Source organism: Natator depressus, chromosome 1, assembly GCF_965152275.1.
Source record: "Natator depressus isolate rNatDep1 chromosome 1, rNatDep2.hap1, whole genome shotgun sequence".
Taxonomy (NCBI): domain Eukaryota; kingdom Metazoa; phylum Chordata; order Testudines; family Cheloniidae; genus Natator; species Natator depressus.
The window spans coordinates 106,933,161-106,948,016 of NC_134234.1; the positions used below are offsets into that span (position 1 = coordinate 106,933,161).

Genomic DNA, 14,856 nt, shown 5'->3' on the forward strand with positions numbered 1-14,856 from the left:
TGCCCACATCCCCAGTCTGTGGGCGGCTGCCGCTGCCCCCTCCCCTCGCGGGCGGTGGCTACTGGGAGGAGGTCCGGCGAGGCTGCCCAGTGTCTCGTCCCCTCTGCGTCGCCCACCTCCGGCCGGCCAGTCCCGCTCCTCCGGAGAAGGAAGGGGGCAGTCTCCCGCCTCACCCCACAAAATCCACCCCCACGCGGCGGGCTGGGAGGACTCGGCGGCCGGTCTGACTCCAGCCCCTCGCCTCGCTGCTGGGGACAGGCTGTGGAAGGGGAATGCGCCCGGCCTGGGAAGCCTAGAGAGGTGGGAGCGGAGGGGTGAGTATCGGGCGCCCGCGGGGGGAGTGGGGGAGATGAGGAGAGCCGGAGCCGCTCAGCCCTGCTCTGATCGCTGGGAGCTCACACCTGGGCTGGCCCGGGTACCGGCGCTCCCGGCTGGGAGAGGTTTGGCGTGCGCTCGGGGAGCCAGCTGAGCGGCGCCTCGGGTCGCCAGCGCCCCTGCAAAGGGCAAGCCTGTGCCCTGGGACACGGCGGCCGCTGCAGACAGCGGGGGGTGGAGGGGCTGGGACTCCAGCGTAGCGTTTCCTTTCCAAAGCCGCGTTGTAGCTCGTGCGTCCCTCCAGGGCAGCATTCTCGCCCTCTCCAGAGGTGTGCCGCTTGGGGAGTGCCCCTTGCATCGAGCCGCCAGGAACGCGGAGACGGGAATCGCTAGGTGAATGGGAAGGACCTAGCTCAGCCCATGTAGCCTAACTCCCGTGTGCACAGGGCTGTTCCCTGCATGCAGTCGGTGTGACCTGCACATTCCTTACTCCTCACTCACACTGGATTTCTCCCTCTCGCTCTGGATCCAGGGGCTTTCCTGGGACAGGAGAGCTTTGCTGCTGGGAGCCCCGCACAGCATGGGAGACGAAGCAAAGATGAGCAGCTCGCGGTTCCTCCTCTCACGTCGTGCCCTTTGGCAGTAAGTAGCTTCCATCCCCTCCATACTTATTTCAAGTAGTTATTATGATGGGCACTTCTAATCATTGCCAAAATGCGGACAAAATTCTCTTCAAATGGAGGGCAGGGACCTTTTCTTCACCGTAGCCTGTAAAGCTATATCACACTCTGGGTGCTACAGCAATACAAACTCTTAATGTTGTGTTTCTCCTTTCTGTACAGGGCTATGCAGGTCGTGCTGCTCTTGGTGTTGACCTCACTGTTAACTGGCAGAGTAAAAGCTGTAAGTTAAATGTCTTGTCCCTTCATTAGAGGAGAGAGAGGGAAAAGGGAAGGGGAAAAACCCACAGCATTTTTATTTGAGGTGCTATAGAGTTCAGATATTGCATTCTCCTTTCCTAAATGCCTGATCTATCTGTCATTTCAATTAAAAAGAAAAAACAGCCAGCAGATCACTTACACATTAGCATCTTCAATAAAATGTATAACAGCCCCAAAGTTCAGCTTCCTTCACTATACTGGATTGCCTTTTGGGGCTTTCCTCTTTCCATGATTACACCTGTTCAAATCAGATTATTTGTTAAAGCAATAACAAGTCATTACAAAAATTAGCCCAAGATTATCTTTAGGGCTGTCGATTAACTCACATGATTAACGCAAAAAAATTAATTGTGATAAATAGCAGATTTAATCGCACTATTAAACAATAGACTACCGATTGAAATATATTAAATATTTTTGGATGTTTTTCTACATTTTCAAATATATTTGATTTCAGTTTCAATACAGAATACAAAGTATACAGTGCTTACTTTATATTATCTTTATTACAAATATTTCCACAAAAAATGATAAACAAAAGAAATAGTGTTTTGCAATTCACCTCATACAAGTACTGTAGTATAATCTCTTTATCGTGAAAGTGAAATTTACAAATGTAGATTTTTTTTTTGTTACATAACTGCATTCAGAAACAAAACAATGTAAAACTTTAGAACCTACAAGTCCACTCAGTCCTACTTCTTGTTCAGCCAATTGCTCAGACAAATAAGTTTGCTTACATTTGCAGGAGATAATGCTGCTGCCTTCTTGCTTACAATGTCACCTGGAAGTGAGAACAGGCGTTCTCATGGCACTGTTGTAACTGGCATTGAAAGAAATATACATGCCAGATGCGCTAAAGATTCATGTGTCTAGGGTGACCAGATTTCCCATTTTTATAGGGACAGTCCCGTTTTTGGGGACTTTTTCTGATATAGGCGCCTATTACCACCCACCCCCTGTCCTGTTTTTTCACAGTTGCTATCTGGTCACCCTACATATGTCCCTTCATGCTTCAAGCATCATTCCAGAGGACATGCGTCCATGCTGATGATGGGTTCTGCTCAATAATGATGCAAAGCAGTATGGACTAACATATGTTCATTTTCATCATCTGAGTCAGATGCCACCATCAGAAGGTTGATTTTCTTTTTTGGTGGTTTGGGTTGTGTAGTTTCCGCATCAGAGTGTTGCTTTTTTAAGAATTCTGAAAGCATGCTCCACACCTCGTCCCTCTCCGATTTTGGAACGTACTTCAGATTCTTAAATCTTGGGACAAGTGCTGTAGCTATTTTTAGAAATCTCACATTGGTACCTTCTTTGTGTTTTGACAAATCTGTAGTGAAAGTGTTCTTAAAATGAACAACCTGTTCTGGGTCATCGTCCGAGACTGCTATAACATGAAATATATGGCAGAATGCGGGTAAAACAGAGCAGGAGACGTACAATTCTCCCCTCAAAGAGATCAGTCACAAATTTACTTAACATTTTTTTTTTTAACAAGTGTCATCAGCATGGAAGCATGTCCTCTGGATTGGTGGCCGAAGCATGAAAGGGCATATGAGTGCTTAGCATATCTGGCATGTAAATCCTTGCAATGCCAGCTACAAAAGTGCCATGTGAACACCTGTTCTCGCTTTCAGGTGACATTGTAAACAAAAAGCAGGCAGCATTATCTCCTGTAAATGTAAACAAACTTCTTGTCTGAGCGATTGACTGAATAAGAAGTAGGACTGAGTGGACTTGTAGGCTCTAAAGTTTTACATTGTTTTATTTTTGAATGCAGTTATGTTTTGTACATAATTCTACATTTTTAAGTTCCACTTCCATGACACAGAGATTGCACTACAGTACTTGTATTTTTCAATTCACCTAATACTATTTCTTTTGTTTTTTTACAGTGCAAATATTTGTAATAAAAATAAATGTAAAGTGAGCACTGTACAGTTTGTATTCTATCTTGTAATTGAAATCAATACATTTGAAAATGTAGAAAACATCCAAGAATATTTAAACAAATGGTATTCTATTATTGTTTAACAATGTGATTAATTTTTTTAATCGCTTGACGGCCCTAATTATCTTCCTTTGTGGCCCCAAAAAAGCCACCAGATATGTGGAAAAGAAGACATTAGTGTAACACCCATGGCGCACAAATGTGGGAAATTAACCTATGATAAATATCTTCATCTGATATTGATGCTTCATCTGAGCACAATCCTAATCTGTAGATTGAGTGAGCACTTAAAGATACTTTGATTTTTAACATAAACCAGTAACATTTATAAATAAATGGTCTTTTTAAATGTAATCAATTCTTATCTCCAAGAGGAAAACCTTGGATAGTTTGATACTCTGTTGCACAGATGTTAGTGAACATCATGCTGGGAACTTTTTAAATATCCCAGGCCATATTGTATTGTCTGCCAATAGGTGGGTAGGGTTATGGGCCAGTCCTCTTTGGAATGTCTGGGGCACTAAGGGCCTGTTCCAAAGTCACTGCATTCCACAGAAAGACTTCCTTTAATTTCAATGAGCTTTAGATCAGGCCCTACCATTCCTCCACCCCTTGTGCTAATGGACTGTAAAGACCTGGTTTATGGCTGCTCCTGCACAAGTACCCAAATGAGAGTAAGACTTTGTGTACCTGTGCAGGGGCAATTATGATTTGGCCATTTGGGTTTTTTAGGGTATCCTACATTGGCTTCTCCTACATTTTTTCAGACTTTTATGATTGCATCTTTTAAAAATCTGTATGATTATTTTTGTGTAATAAATTGGTATAACAATTTAGGAAATAGGAGGTATTAGTTTTCAGAATATTTTGAAGCAGGTTTTATAATAGTTACTAGTCTATTTCGCACTCAAGTCATAGCAGCCTTTTGGCTTCATAGGTGGTTGCTTATCCTCTGTGGAAGATTAAGGTTGGATCCATCTGCACCCTGGTTTGAGCGGGAACATTGAGTGCAACAGATTTTGGATCCACTGAGGTTTTGTTACCGGAGAAACGTGAAGCCAGGGAAGGAGAGGAGCAAAGAGCTAAGATGCCTAATGTCACATGCCCTTTTTGCTAGTCATCTCCTCTTGACAGAACTTGATATGTTACTGTGCTATGCAGTATGGCATATGCTATAATGCATATCATTATAACATGTCAAATTCAAACAGCAGAAGGTGAGTGGTAGAAATGGCAAGCACTTGGCACAAGTAAGCCGGTGGTTTCGCTGCTGGGGATCACCTAGGATTCAAATGCAGCAGCAGTGACATTCAACTCTTAGGCCATGTCTATGCTTTCCGGGGATCAACGCTGCAGTGATCAATGCATCTGGGGTCAATTTAGCGGGTCTAGTGAGGACCCGCTAAATCGACCACAGATCACTGTCCCATCGACTCTGGTACTCCACCGGAAAGAGAAGAGTAAGGGAACTTGACAGGAGAGTGTCTCCCATTGATGCAGCACAGGGTACACACCGCAATAAGTCAGTCTAAGCTACGTCGACTCCAGCTACATTATTCACATAGCTGGAGCTGCATAAGTTAGGTTGAATTACCCCCCTATTGTAGACAAGACCTAAGATGCAGTGAAAGGTGAAACATTATTTCCCCAAGGCCAGCAGGATGAATGTAAGTGGGTGAGGCAGTAGTATATGAGTGACTGTGAGTGGATAGCTGGCAGCACTACTGAAGATTGGTCTGGTGGATCTGGCACAGGAGTGGGATTCAGGAGAGCTCAGTTCTATTCCTGGCTGTGCCCCCAAAATTTCTATGTAACTTTGGGTTACCTCCATGCCTCATCTTCCCTCTCTCTCCCTGTATGTGTACGTATATGTAGCATAATATTTACATATAATAGATTTATTATGAGGATTAATTCATTAGAATTTTGTAAGCTGCTTCAGAGAATTCCCAGGCTGGTTCCACCGCCTTGTCTGAATGTTGGGGGTGGAGGGCAGGAAAGGAAGACTAAAGGAGCAGGAAGGAGAATGTTTAGGGTTAGGAGAAGAATAAAGTGTCTTGGGACAGAGAAGAAGGAAAGAGTATAAGTTTTAGGGTGGATGTGAGTTTTATGGAAGTATCAGGAAGGAGAGACAAAAAATTGAGTGGATCTGGACCACAGCTCTGTCTAACATAGAAGTCTTCAAATAGCTTGAAGTTGTAGTAAGTAGTATGTGTTGGGAGAACTTAAACAAGTTTAAATTCTCAGTTTGTTTAAGCAAACAGAACTTTGGATACCTCTCCCAAATTTATCAAAATGTACAGATCTCCTTTCTTTCTGTGCTTCCTGGACTACTTGGAATAGGTTTTTTGTTCATGCACACAGCTTTTTTAACCTGTGTTATCTTCCCCCAGCACTAACTGTTATCTTGTCCCTGTCTTCCCCTCAACCACAAAATGATAGAATAATGTCATTACATCTCTTGGAGCATGGATTACTAAAACTCTACACCTTTCTAGAGGTTTAGGTTTCATTTTAGCATTTTCTTTTACATGGTTTTAAATGAGGGCTACTTTAATTTTTAGCTACACCCTTATGGTGCACTCAGATGGGAACAGTAGAGTCACAGAAAAGAAGAGAGTAAAATGCAGATAAAGGAATTGAGGTGACATGAGAGTGAATATACTATACAAAGACTATGCAAAAATAGACTGCAAGAAATAGACAAAGAAAACAACATTCGCTAAAATGGACACAAATAGGGCCAAAAGCAGAGACTCTGAGCCAAAATCATCCCTCATGTGTAACTTCATTAACTTCAGCAGAGTTGCACCAGGCATTCATTTGGCCTGTGGAATCAATGAGAGAAAAATAACCCAAACAGAAAAAAGGAGAAGAAAAATGATAAAGACGGATAAATAATAAAACTATGGGGCAGATGGTTCCTGCCAGCCCTATATTTGTATGACACTACCACCCTTCCTCCTGATGTAACCAGTGGGGCTGTTCAATGTGCGTAAGGGTGGAAGAATCTGGTCCTTTGAGTGCACCACACAAAGGTAAGAAATAAAGGGAAGAATATTTGAAGGAGAAAAAGGAAGAGAGGCAGAAGACTCGGGGCCATTGTAATGAACTCTGTAAAATGCAAATGTTAGTGGGATGACGTAGAGCTGTTGCAAACTTGGGCCAAAAATTTACACTTGCATAAATATGGAGTAATTTCATTGGCTTGGAGTGACTCCTCATTTATACACATTATAACAGAGCAAAATTTGGCCCTTATTTAGATTGAAGTCTAATTTCCTCATAAAATGTGACATAGTAGCTAAACTGAATATGGCTAAAGTTTTTGAGGGGCTGACAAATGCCTCCCTGAATATTGCATCCTTTTGTTGGTGTTCAGACTAAATTTACCTCACCATTTCTTCAAATCCTGGAAGAAATATTGGGGAGATGAGAAGGGACTGATTTCTCCATTCACTCACACCGATGTGATGTGGATCAGGAATGGCTCCACTGATAACAATGGAGTTATATTGTTGTAAAATCAACCAATGGAAGTGAAGAATCAGACTCTGGACTTCTATGAATGAGCTCTACCTTTGCTGAGAGTCAGATTCCTTAGAGCAGTGGTTCTCAAACGGGGGTGCGCGGACCGATGGGGGGTTCATGAGGGTACTCCAGGGGGTCCATTAGTCACATCCAAGACCGCTGGCCCTGCTGATCAACTTCTCCTTCCCAGTGCCTCCTGGACACCAGGGAACAGCTGTTCAGCGGCGTGAAGGAGGCGCTGGGAGGGAAGGGGAGGAGCGGGGATGGGACACCCTCATGGGAGGGGGCAGAAAGAGGTGGAGAAGAGGAGGGGCAGGGGTGAAGCAGGGGTGGGGCGTTGGGGGATGGGGTGGAGTGAGAGCGGGGCATGAGGCTGAGTTGGGGTTGAGCACCCCCAGGGAAAATTAGAAGCTGACTTGGGGATCCGTGAAAAATTTTAAATCAAAATGGGGGTCCTCGTGTGGCTAAAGTTTGAGAACCACTGCCTTAGAGATCTTGAGTCCTAGTTGTCTGTGTATTGGAGTGGGAATAAAGATTCTCTGTCAGTGTCTCATTATGGTACCAATCCTGTGTGTACCTCTTGTGCTCTCTCTCTCTCCTGGCAGGCAATTGGCAGCAGATAAAAAACTGAACCATAAGAGAGACCATTTAACATCATTCAAGAAACAAATATTGAACTTTTAATAGATGACAATGATATTATTAACTAGAGTGTATGATGTAATTTAAAAAATAAAAAATCATCCCCCTCACACAAATATAGCTGTACAGACAACAACCCCCTGGTTTTCATATTTGTTCTGAAAAAAAGCCATACTTGTTCGTTCAGGAATTTGTTAAAAGTGAAGCTCCTGGAAGAAAAGACTCTGCTTATTCAGCTGTTCCTCTCCCCTACCCAAAGATCTTAGATGGAATTACAAACGTTAATAAATGTATGTACACATTACATACAAAAACTACATTAAAGGAACATTATGGTTGCAAAATCAAGCACTTGACGCTAGGAAAAGCCAGAATTAAGGTTGCCTATGCAACCTAAATTTGGCCCCCTTGTGCATATTCATTGTGGTACCGTTTGGGGGATAGGGTGGGTTGTTTGTTTGTAACATCATCACTATTTTTTCTACAGAACCTCATTCAGTGCACTGGACTGATGCATTAAAATGAGCACCATTCAATATATTGTTTTATTGTCATTGTTCCAAGTATGACCTCCAAGCCTTATTTACTACACATAATACAAACCGTGTTCTGAACACAGAATTGTTAACTTCCTCATGGACTTTTCTGTGGTGCTCATCACCATAGTATCTAACCCAGTCTTGCTTCTTCCCCATGCCTGGGTCCCCAATCCCTGTTACTCTGTCTTAGTCCCTGTCCCCACCATCCTTGTCCGGTCTGTTTCTCTCACTCCCTGGCCTCCAGTTGTCCTCATTGGCTCCCAGTCTCCCATCATAGGCTTCTCATCCAATCTCAGTCTTCCACCCTTCTCCATAGCTCCTCTTCCCAGTTTCCATACTTCCCAGTTCCTTGTCCCTGCCTCTTTGCCCAGCCAGACCCAGTCTTTACACTTCTTTGGCTCCTGGTCCGATCTCAGTCACTGTTTCCCTACCCAGTTAGTCTAGTCTCCCCACCACCCCATCTACCAGTCTGTCTCCCTGCCCAGGCAACCCAAGTCTTCCACACTCTGCCCACCTGGTCCCAGGGCTTCCAATCCTAATATGTCTATGCAGCCAGTCCCAATCTTCCCACAGCCTGGCTCCTAGTCTTCTTTCCAGCCAATCCCAGTGTCCCGCTCACTCACTTCCCAGTGTCACTTTCTCTCCTCCCAACTAGCCTCCAGTTCCAGGACCCACCCCCACCTGCATAGGCTCCTTGTCCCAATCTTTTTTCTGCACGTACCTCAGGTCCGGCTTTTGTCCCTTCTGCCTTTGATTCAGATGGCTTCCTTCTCCATGCTGCCTGGGCACTAGCAGGGGTGTCATTGAAGAGTCTCCCTACTTTTAGTTCTGGTGCCTGGCCCCATCCTGCCCTGTAACAGTCAGAAGTAGCAATTACAGGGGAAGTCTTGCGTGAATCCTGCAGTTGGAGCATGCTCATTGTATACAAAAGTTTTGGAGAATTTAGTCTGAAGCTCCAACAAGTCTCTAGTGAGCGTATGCAAACTGTGATTTTTTTTTCCAGAGGGTTACTTTTATCTATATTAAAGTCACAAGGTGTTGTCAGTAGTAAGAATGTACATGATGCCAAGCTTTACTGTTGTCATAGAGGAAAGGCCTTTCTTCCAAAGACGCAGTTGCAAAGTTATGCAGACTTCCCATTTAAAACAAGTGTTGCTTCATACTTGTGTCCTCAGGAAGTCACTGACGTCAATGAGAGCTTTGCTGTTGTTTCAGTGGAGCCAGGATTTCGCTCATAGGCCTCCTCTTGACAGCCCACAGGCCAGCATTTTCACATGTGGTCCATAAGCTAATTGGCTGTTATATTTTATTTATTCATATTATGGCAGCACCCAAAGACTCCAGTTGGGAATTTTGCAACATTTTGCAAGTTACTTTACAAACTGGTCATGGTCCCTGCCCCCAAAGAATTTGTATCTAATTTTAAACAGGATGAAATAAATACGCCTTCCAAAAATAGGAAAGAAGGGAGGACAAGGGTAATAAGTTCATCTAGTTATATATGCTAGCTATTTGCACAACTTGATCTCATCTTTTAAAAACTTTTTGAAAATTAACAAATAAATGTCAGCTATTCGCAACTACCACTCACCCTATTAGTTGTGAGTTTGTTGATTTCTTGTAGGAGTCACAACGGAAGTGGGTCTTGAAGAGGGATTTGAAGAAGGAATGGTTATGACCTTATGGACTATTTTAGGGAAGGCGTTCTGTGTGCAAGGGGATGTGCAACCACTAATTCAGGTCTTGGCATGAATAACTTAAAAAAAAAATCAGGACAGGCCAAAAAGATTTCTTTGTCCTATTGAATTGGATAGAGCCATGTATAAGGGAACAATAGGGAAAAAGTGTTCTGATGTATTTCCATGGCCTCTGGTAAAAATGAATTCTTTTGATGTGTGTAGAATATTATTTTTACATTCATATAATGCACCCATCAAACTCTAGGTATGCTTATAATAAGCAAGAAAAAACACTACCATTATATTTCTGCCAACAAATGGTAACATCCATGAAGAGCCCACTGGAAAACTACAACAGGCATCTTTACTTAATTGTTCCTGTGAATAGGTCAGAAGTATATTCCAGAGACTTATGCAATAGTAAGGTCCTTGTGGCATGTCTGCTTTTATAGAGTTATTAAACACTAACATGTAGCACATGCTGCATAAAGTAGAAGAAAGAAAGCTCACTCTGCCTTCTATTCAAAACCAATAAATGTTTTAGTGGATGAGGATAACAGATCTCTACATTTTGCTATAGAGGGAGAGGAGATGAGGTCACTTTAGGAGCTATTACTGTTTTGGAGATGGAAACCCGACTTACTAAATTAGAAGGTAGGTATGTATGGAGTCTTGATTTTTGTCAATTATTTATTTATTTTAGTGGAAATCTGCTGAAATGGTTAAGGAAAGGTTGCATTTCCCACAGTCCTTAAAGTGGTACATGGTTGGCTTTAATATATGAACATCACACCACAAATAATATATATGGGTTGTGCTTTTAAGTCTCTATTATGTGTTTTGGTTTGGTTTTTACTTGTAAGGAAATAAAATTTAGTTGTCTCCAAACAAGTTATTTATGGGAAGATTAAAACTACAATGTGACCTGTTCTAAATTTAAAAATGTACCGAGATAATTGAACATCTCCATTTAATATCTGAGAACATTAATTATTTTATTAGATTCTTTCTCTTTGCACTAGCATGGTCCATCCGTTTGATTGAACACAGTTTGTTTCCAAGCAAAAAAATGTTGGATAAGGAACAGAATTTTTACCACACTGTGTTACACTAATCCAGGACCTTGAGGGATTTATTAGTTGAAGATTTTTGCCTTCCTCTCACCAGGGGTGTGCCAACTAAAGTGTCAGGGAAGGCTGTGCCTTCTATTTTTCCCTTTTCCCTCGGGGAAATACTGTGCTGCTCTAATTGAGCTATCTTAAAAATGTTGGCTCTCTAGGAATACGAAGTGCTGTACATGTTTGCAGTATATTCAGACATTTAGCAACATATTGTTTTAATTAATTTTGATCCAGTAGCTGATAGAGGCAGAAGATTCAGCTTATGGTTGAAGAAAAAGTCTTATATCATACAAACCTTTCCTGGCTGATTTAAAGAGTGATGTTGATAAGTTTCAAATGGTCCCTTCCTCTTCATTTGGAAGTATGAAGGCTGTGACAGAAGATGATGGTGCTAAAGTAGATAGAAAATAGGGTGTCTCTAGGATCTATGAAGAAAGATATGGGGGCAAAGAGCATGTGAGGATATAGAATGAACAAACATGAATATATGTGAATAACTATACACAACAATAGGCTAGTAGTTGGTGCAGTTCGTTGACACTGCTTTCACAGTCTCAAATGCTGAGTCTTTAAAACACTAAGGCTATGTCTACATTACCACTTATGTTGGTATAACTTATGTCACTCAGGGGTGTGAAAAAACACACCCCGAGTGACATAAGTTACACTGACACAAGCGTCAGTATGGAAAGCTCCCGCCGACGTAGCTATTGCCACTCGTTGCGGGAGGTTTAATTATGCTGACAGGAGAGCTCTCCCCCATCGGCTTAGAGCAGCTACACAAGACATCTTACAGCAGTATAGCTCCATCAGTACAGCTGTGCCATTGTAAGCTCTCTAGTGTAGGCATCGCCTAATATAGGCCTCCATTTCCTGTCACCGTTTTATTCTGTTACTCCCTTACCATTGCACGTTAAATGGAAGCTGGGAGAGTAATAGGATTTGTTTTGTCAGAAATATTATGGTGGTGTTTTTTCTTGCCTTTTATAAACATACCTAGAGTTTGATAGGTGCATTATATGAATGTAGAAATAATATTTATATGCACACACCAAAATAAAAGCCAGCTAGAGATTAATTAGCAGTCTATGTTGACATTCCATATATTCACTATTTTTTTTCTCTGTATTAATAACTCCGATCCTCATCTCAGGGGAGAGGGTCTCTATTAAAGTTTTGACTGTCTGAACTTTTAAGTCATCAGTAAATGTAAAGAAAAAAATCTTTCTCACCTTATCACTGAGAATAATTATAGCCCACAAAACCAGGGCAATGATTTTTTTTTCTTAACTTTATTTCCATATTAAATTCCACCCCACCCCATAAAAGAAGCTGTTCTCTGTAATGCAACAAGCACTCTCACCTGTCTGCCTATGGAAAACAGATGCACATTTTTATTGCATCTGTTGTATGAACTCCACCTTTAAAACTTCTAATGGAAGCTACTGTATGTCCCCCACATCACTACCTTTGTGAATTGTAAAAAAAAATATTTCCTCTAATCTGCACATTTTCATTTGGCAATATGCTCCACACCCCACCATCAATGGCATTTTAGAATATGTTTTGTGCAGCTATTTTGTGGAATGACGCAAGCATTAAGAGAACTAAGGAAAAATAATTGGTGATCATCATGATCAAAGACATGCTTGCTAGGACACTTCAAAGATCATATTTCATTAATTGTAAAATTAGGGGCCTGAGTTTGCAATCTTTGTTTACATCACATGAGTAGTCTCTCTCAAATCAGTGTGTCAAGATTACTCTTGTATATAAGGGTTGGGCTTGATTTTTGGCAGTCCTTAGCTGTAGTCTTCCTTGCTTAAAATATCTCCATCACAGGCTGATGATTCCACCTGTTGATTGTTCTACTACAAAGTATACCTTTTCGTTCATATTTCAAGGGCCTGCTAAAGATTTTCTATTTTTGGTAAGGACGATATTGTTTGACTGTAGTTTTTCTAAAATAATATTGAAGGCAGTGGAGGACTGTCCACTAACCTTCCCTTTGCCTGAGTTTGCCAAGTTAGCAGAGTGTTTTGTTTTGTTCTTGTTTTTTTCATGTTTATGCCTCATTAGACAAGTATGGTCACTTCTGTACCTGTCACATATTTTTGCACTGTCCACCAGCTAATGCAGTTCTGAGTGCATCTGTAACTGGTAAAAAAATTTCCTTTCACAGCAGTTTCCTGAAACTTGTGTCAGCTGTTAGTGCCTGATCCTGCAGATTCAACTTAATAGATAACATTCCGTAGCTGACTGAGCTGTTCAGTGCCAGAAGGCAACTGTTTCTGGCTCCGCAGGAAGGTGACCTGTTCAGTACACAGGCTGACCTACTGCGGAAGCCATAAAATTGAAAACAAACTTTTTCTTCAGCTGAGAGTTTAGGAGCTTCCTGTTAGAAAAAGAGCTCATGCAAATTAGATCTTCACCTTCTGTGCTGAAGTAGTCTCAGTTCTCAGGACCTTCAGTGCCCTTCAGTCTCCTCATCCACAGCCTTGAAACCATTTCTAGTTTAGAGCAATTCTCCCATATAACGGTAGAGGTTGGGGATATGGCCATTTCTAGATCAATCTTCTGAACCTTGGAGTTCTGAGGAAGGGTCATCTACCAGTCACCAGAAATACTTACAAGGCATCTCCCCTTCATCCCCATAGTGCCAAAATGGGCCTTCCCCATATTGCACTTACACTCTCCCACCTCTCCTCATTTTCACCAAAGATTATCAGCTTTTTAGAAACTTCAGCGTGCATGTTCACTGTGTTGCTCTGCCTGCCTGATCCTCAGCATACAGTTATCAAATAGAGAAAGGTCCATTGTACTTGGACTGCAGCCTCTTTATGCTTTTACCCAAGATCATTGACATTCAGTCTGCTGGTTACAGTCTCCTGGCCCCCTAAATATTGTTAAGGCATCAGGGAGCACCTTAAGGATGAGAATTGAACAGTTCAACACCATTCCCAATGTGTTCTGGGCTGAGTCATAGACAGAGGAGTGGGCAGAATGGAATGCCTAATTCCCTTTCTAGTTCCCTTTCAGAACTGGGAATAGCCTCTGGGGCTTCAGAGCATGGGAAGTCTGCAGATCTCCCTGGGGCCAGCAGCCAAGATAACATCTGCTGGAAATGACCCAAACATTTCTGCCTTAAACTTAGAAATCTTAACTGACATATTTGTTTAAAAATGAGCAGGGAAATGTTAGAGCTTTCCTTAGGAAACTTCAAATCTAGGGCCAGATTATGCTCATCTGCTCTGCAGGTGCACAGTGGAGTAGAGAAGGTGAAAGCAGCCCACATCCTTTGCCCCCTTGTGCACACATGCAGCAGCGGGCACTGTCTCTGTATTCATCAGAACACAAAGACTGCTTTATTCATATGTGAAGACTGAGGACTTAGGGCTGCCACTTCCCCAGATGGCCCGCATTGCTGTCCAGGTATACAGTGTTGTGTGCTTCATTCCCTGTTTTTTCCCCTGGCACATTGGGGAGTTTCTGAGGGCTCACTACTGCCCTCAATGCATATCTGTGCTTGAGTGGTATAACTGAGCTCATAGAAAGTGTTAGATGCGTAGCAGTGGATGAAGAAGCAATTCAGATTTTACTTCCTAGTTTCTTTGTATTATTTATGGTTTGCAATAACAAAAAAGGTTTTAATTCATTGAACATGTATGGCTAAATCTTGAAGACCTTACTCAGTTCTCTGATGCCAAAAATGTATTCCAGAGCATGCACAAAAACCAGAACTAATGACTGCAATAGGACTTTTACCTAACTAAGAACTGAGGGTTCAGCAATTGAGCCATTTGTGTTAAAATAAGACATACTGAACATATGCAGGGCTTACTATTCTTAATATTTTAGGTGTACTTTGCAACAGTAATTGTGCATCATTCACCTGAATGGGAAGTTTATCCACAGACGGAAAAACCTCGTGATTATTTCAATGCAAGTATGTGGTGTTTAAAACATGATGCAATTGCAGTTTATTACAGTTGGGAGGCAAGTTTCATGACAAATGTATGAAGAGACTGTGCTGTCTTGATGAAACCCATTTTGTCCAGGTCTATGGCACTTTTGAAAAGTAGGGATATTTTAAAATAACCATGTTTATATAATGGCAGTGTTCAAACAAAC

The 14,856-nt window shown here is 42.0% G+C and overlaps 1 protein-coding gene across 3 annotated transcripts in view; it reads left to right on the top strand.

Moving 5' to 3' along the window:
* The first annotated feature begins 2 nt into the window (after positions 1-2).
* Positions 3-14,856, top strand: part of COL4A2 (collagen type IV alpha 2 chain) — a 244,435-nt gene continuing 229,581 nt past the window's right edge. Inside the window, exons 1-3 of one of the 3 annotated variants that reach the window (XM_074963584.1) lie at positions 3-314; positions 848-957; positions 1,158-1,218. In XM_074963584.1, the coding sequence (XP_074819685.1) occupies positions 896-957; positions 1,158-1,218 (123 nt within the window). In that variant the 5' untranslated portion in view covers positions 3-314; positions 848-895. Of the gene's footprint in view, positions 315-683; positions 709-847; positions 958-1,157; positions 1,219-14,856 lie in introns of those variants that run through there. The other 2 variants (XM_074963593.1, XM_074963603.1) reach the window with 2 other exon arrangements.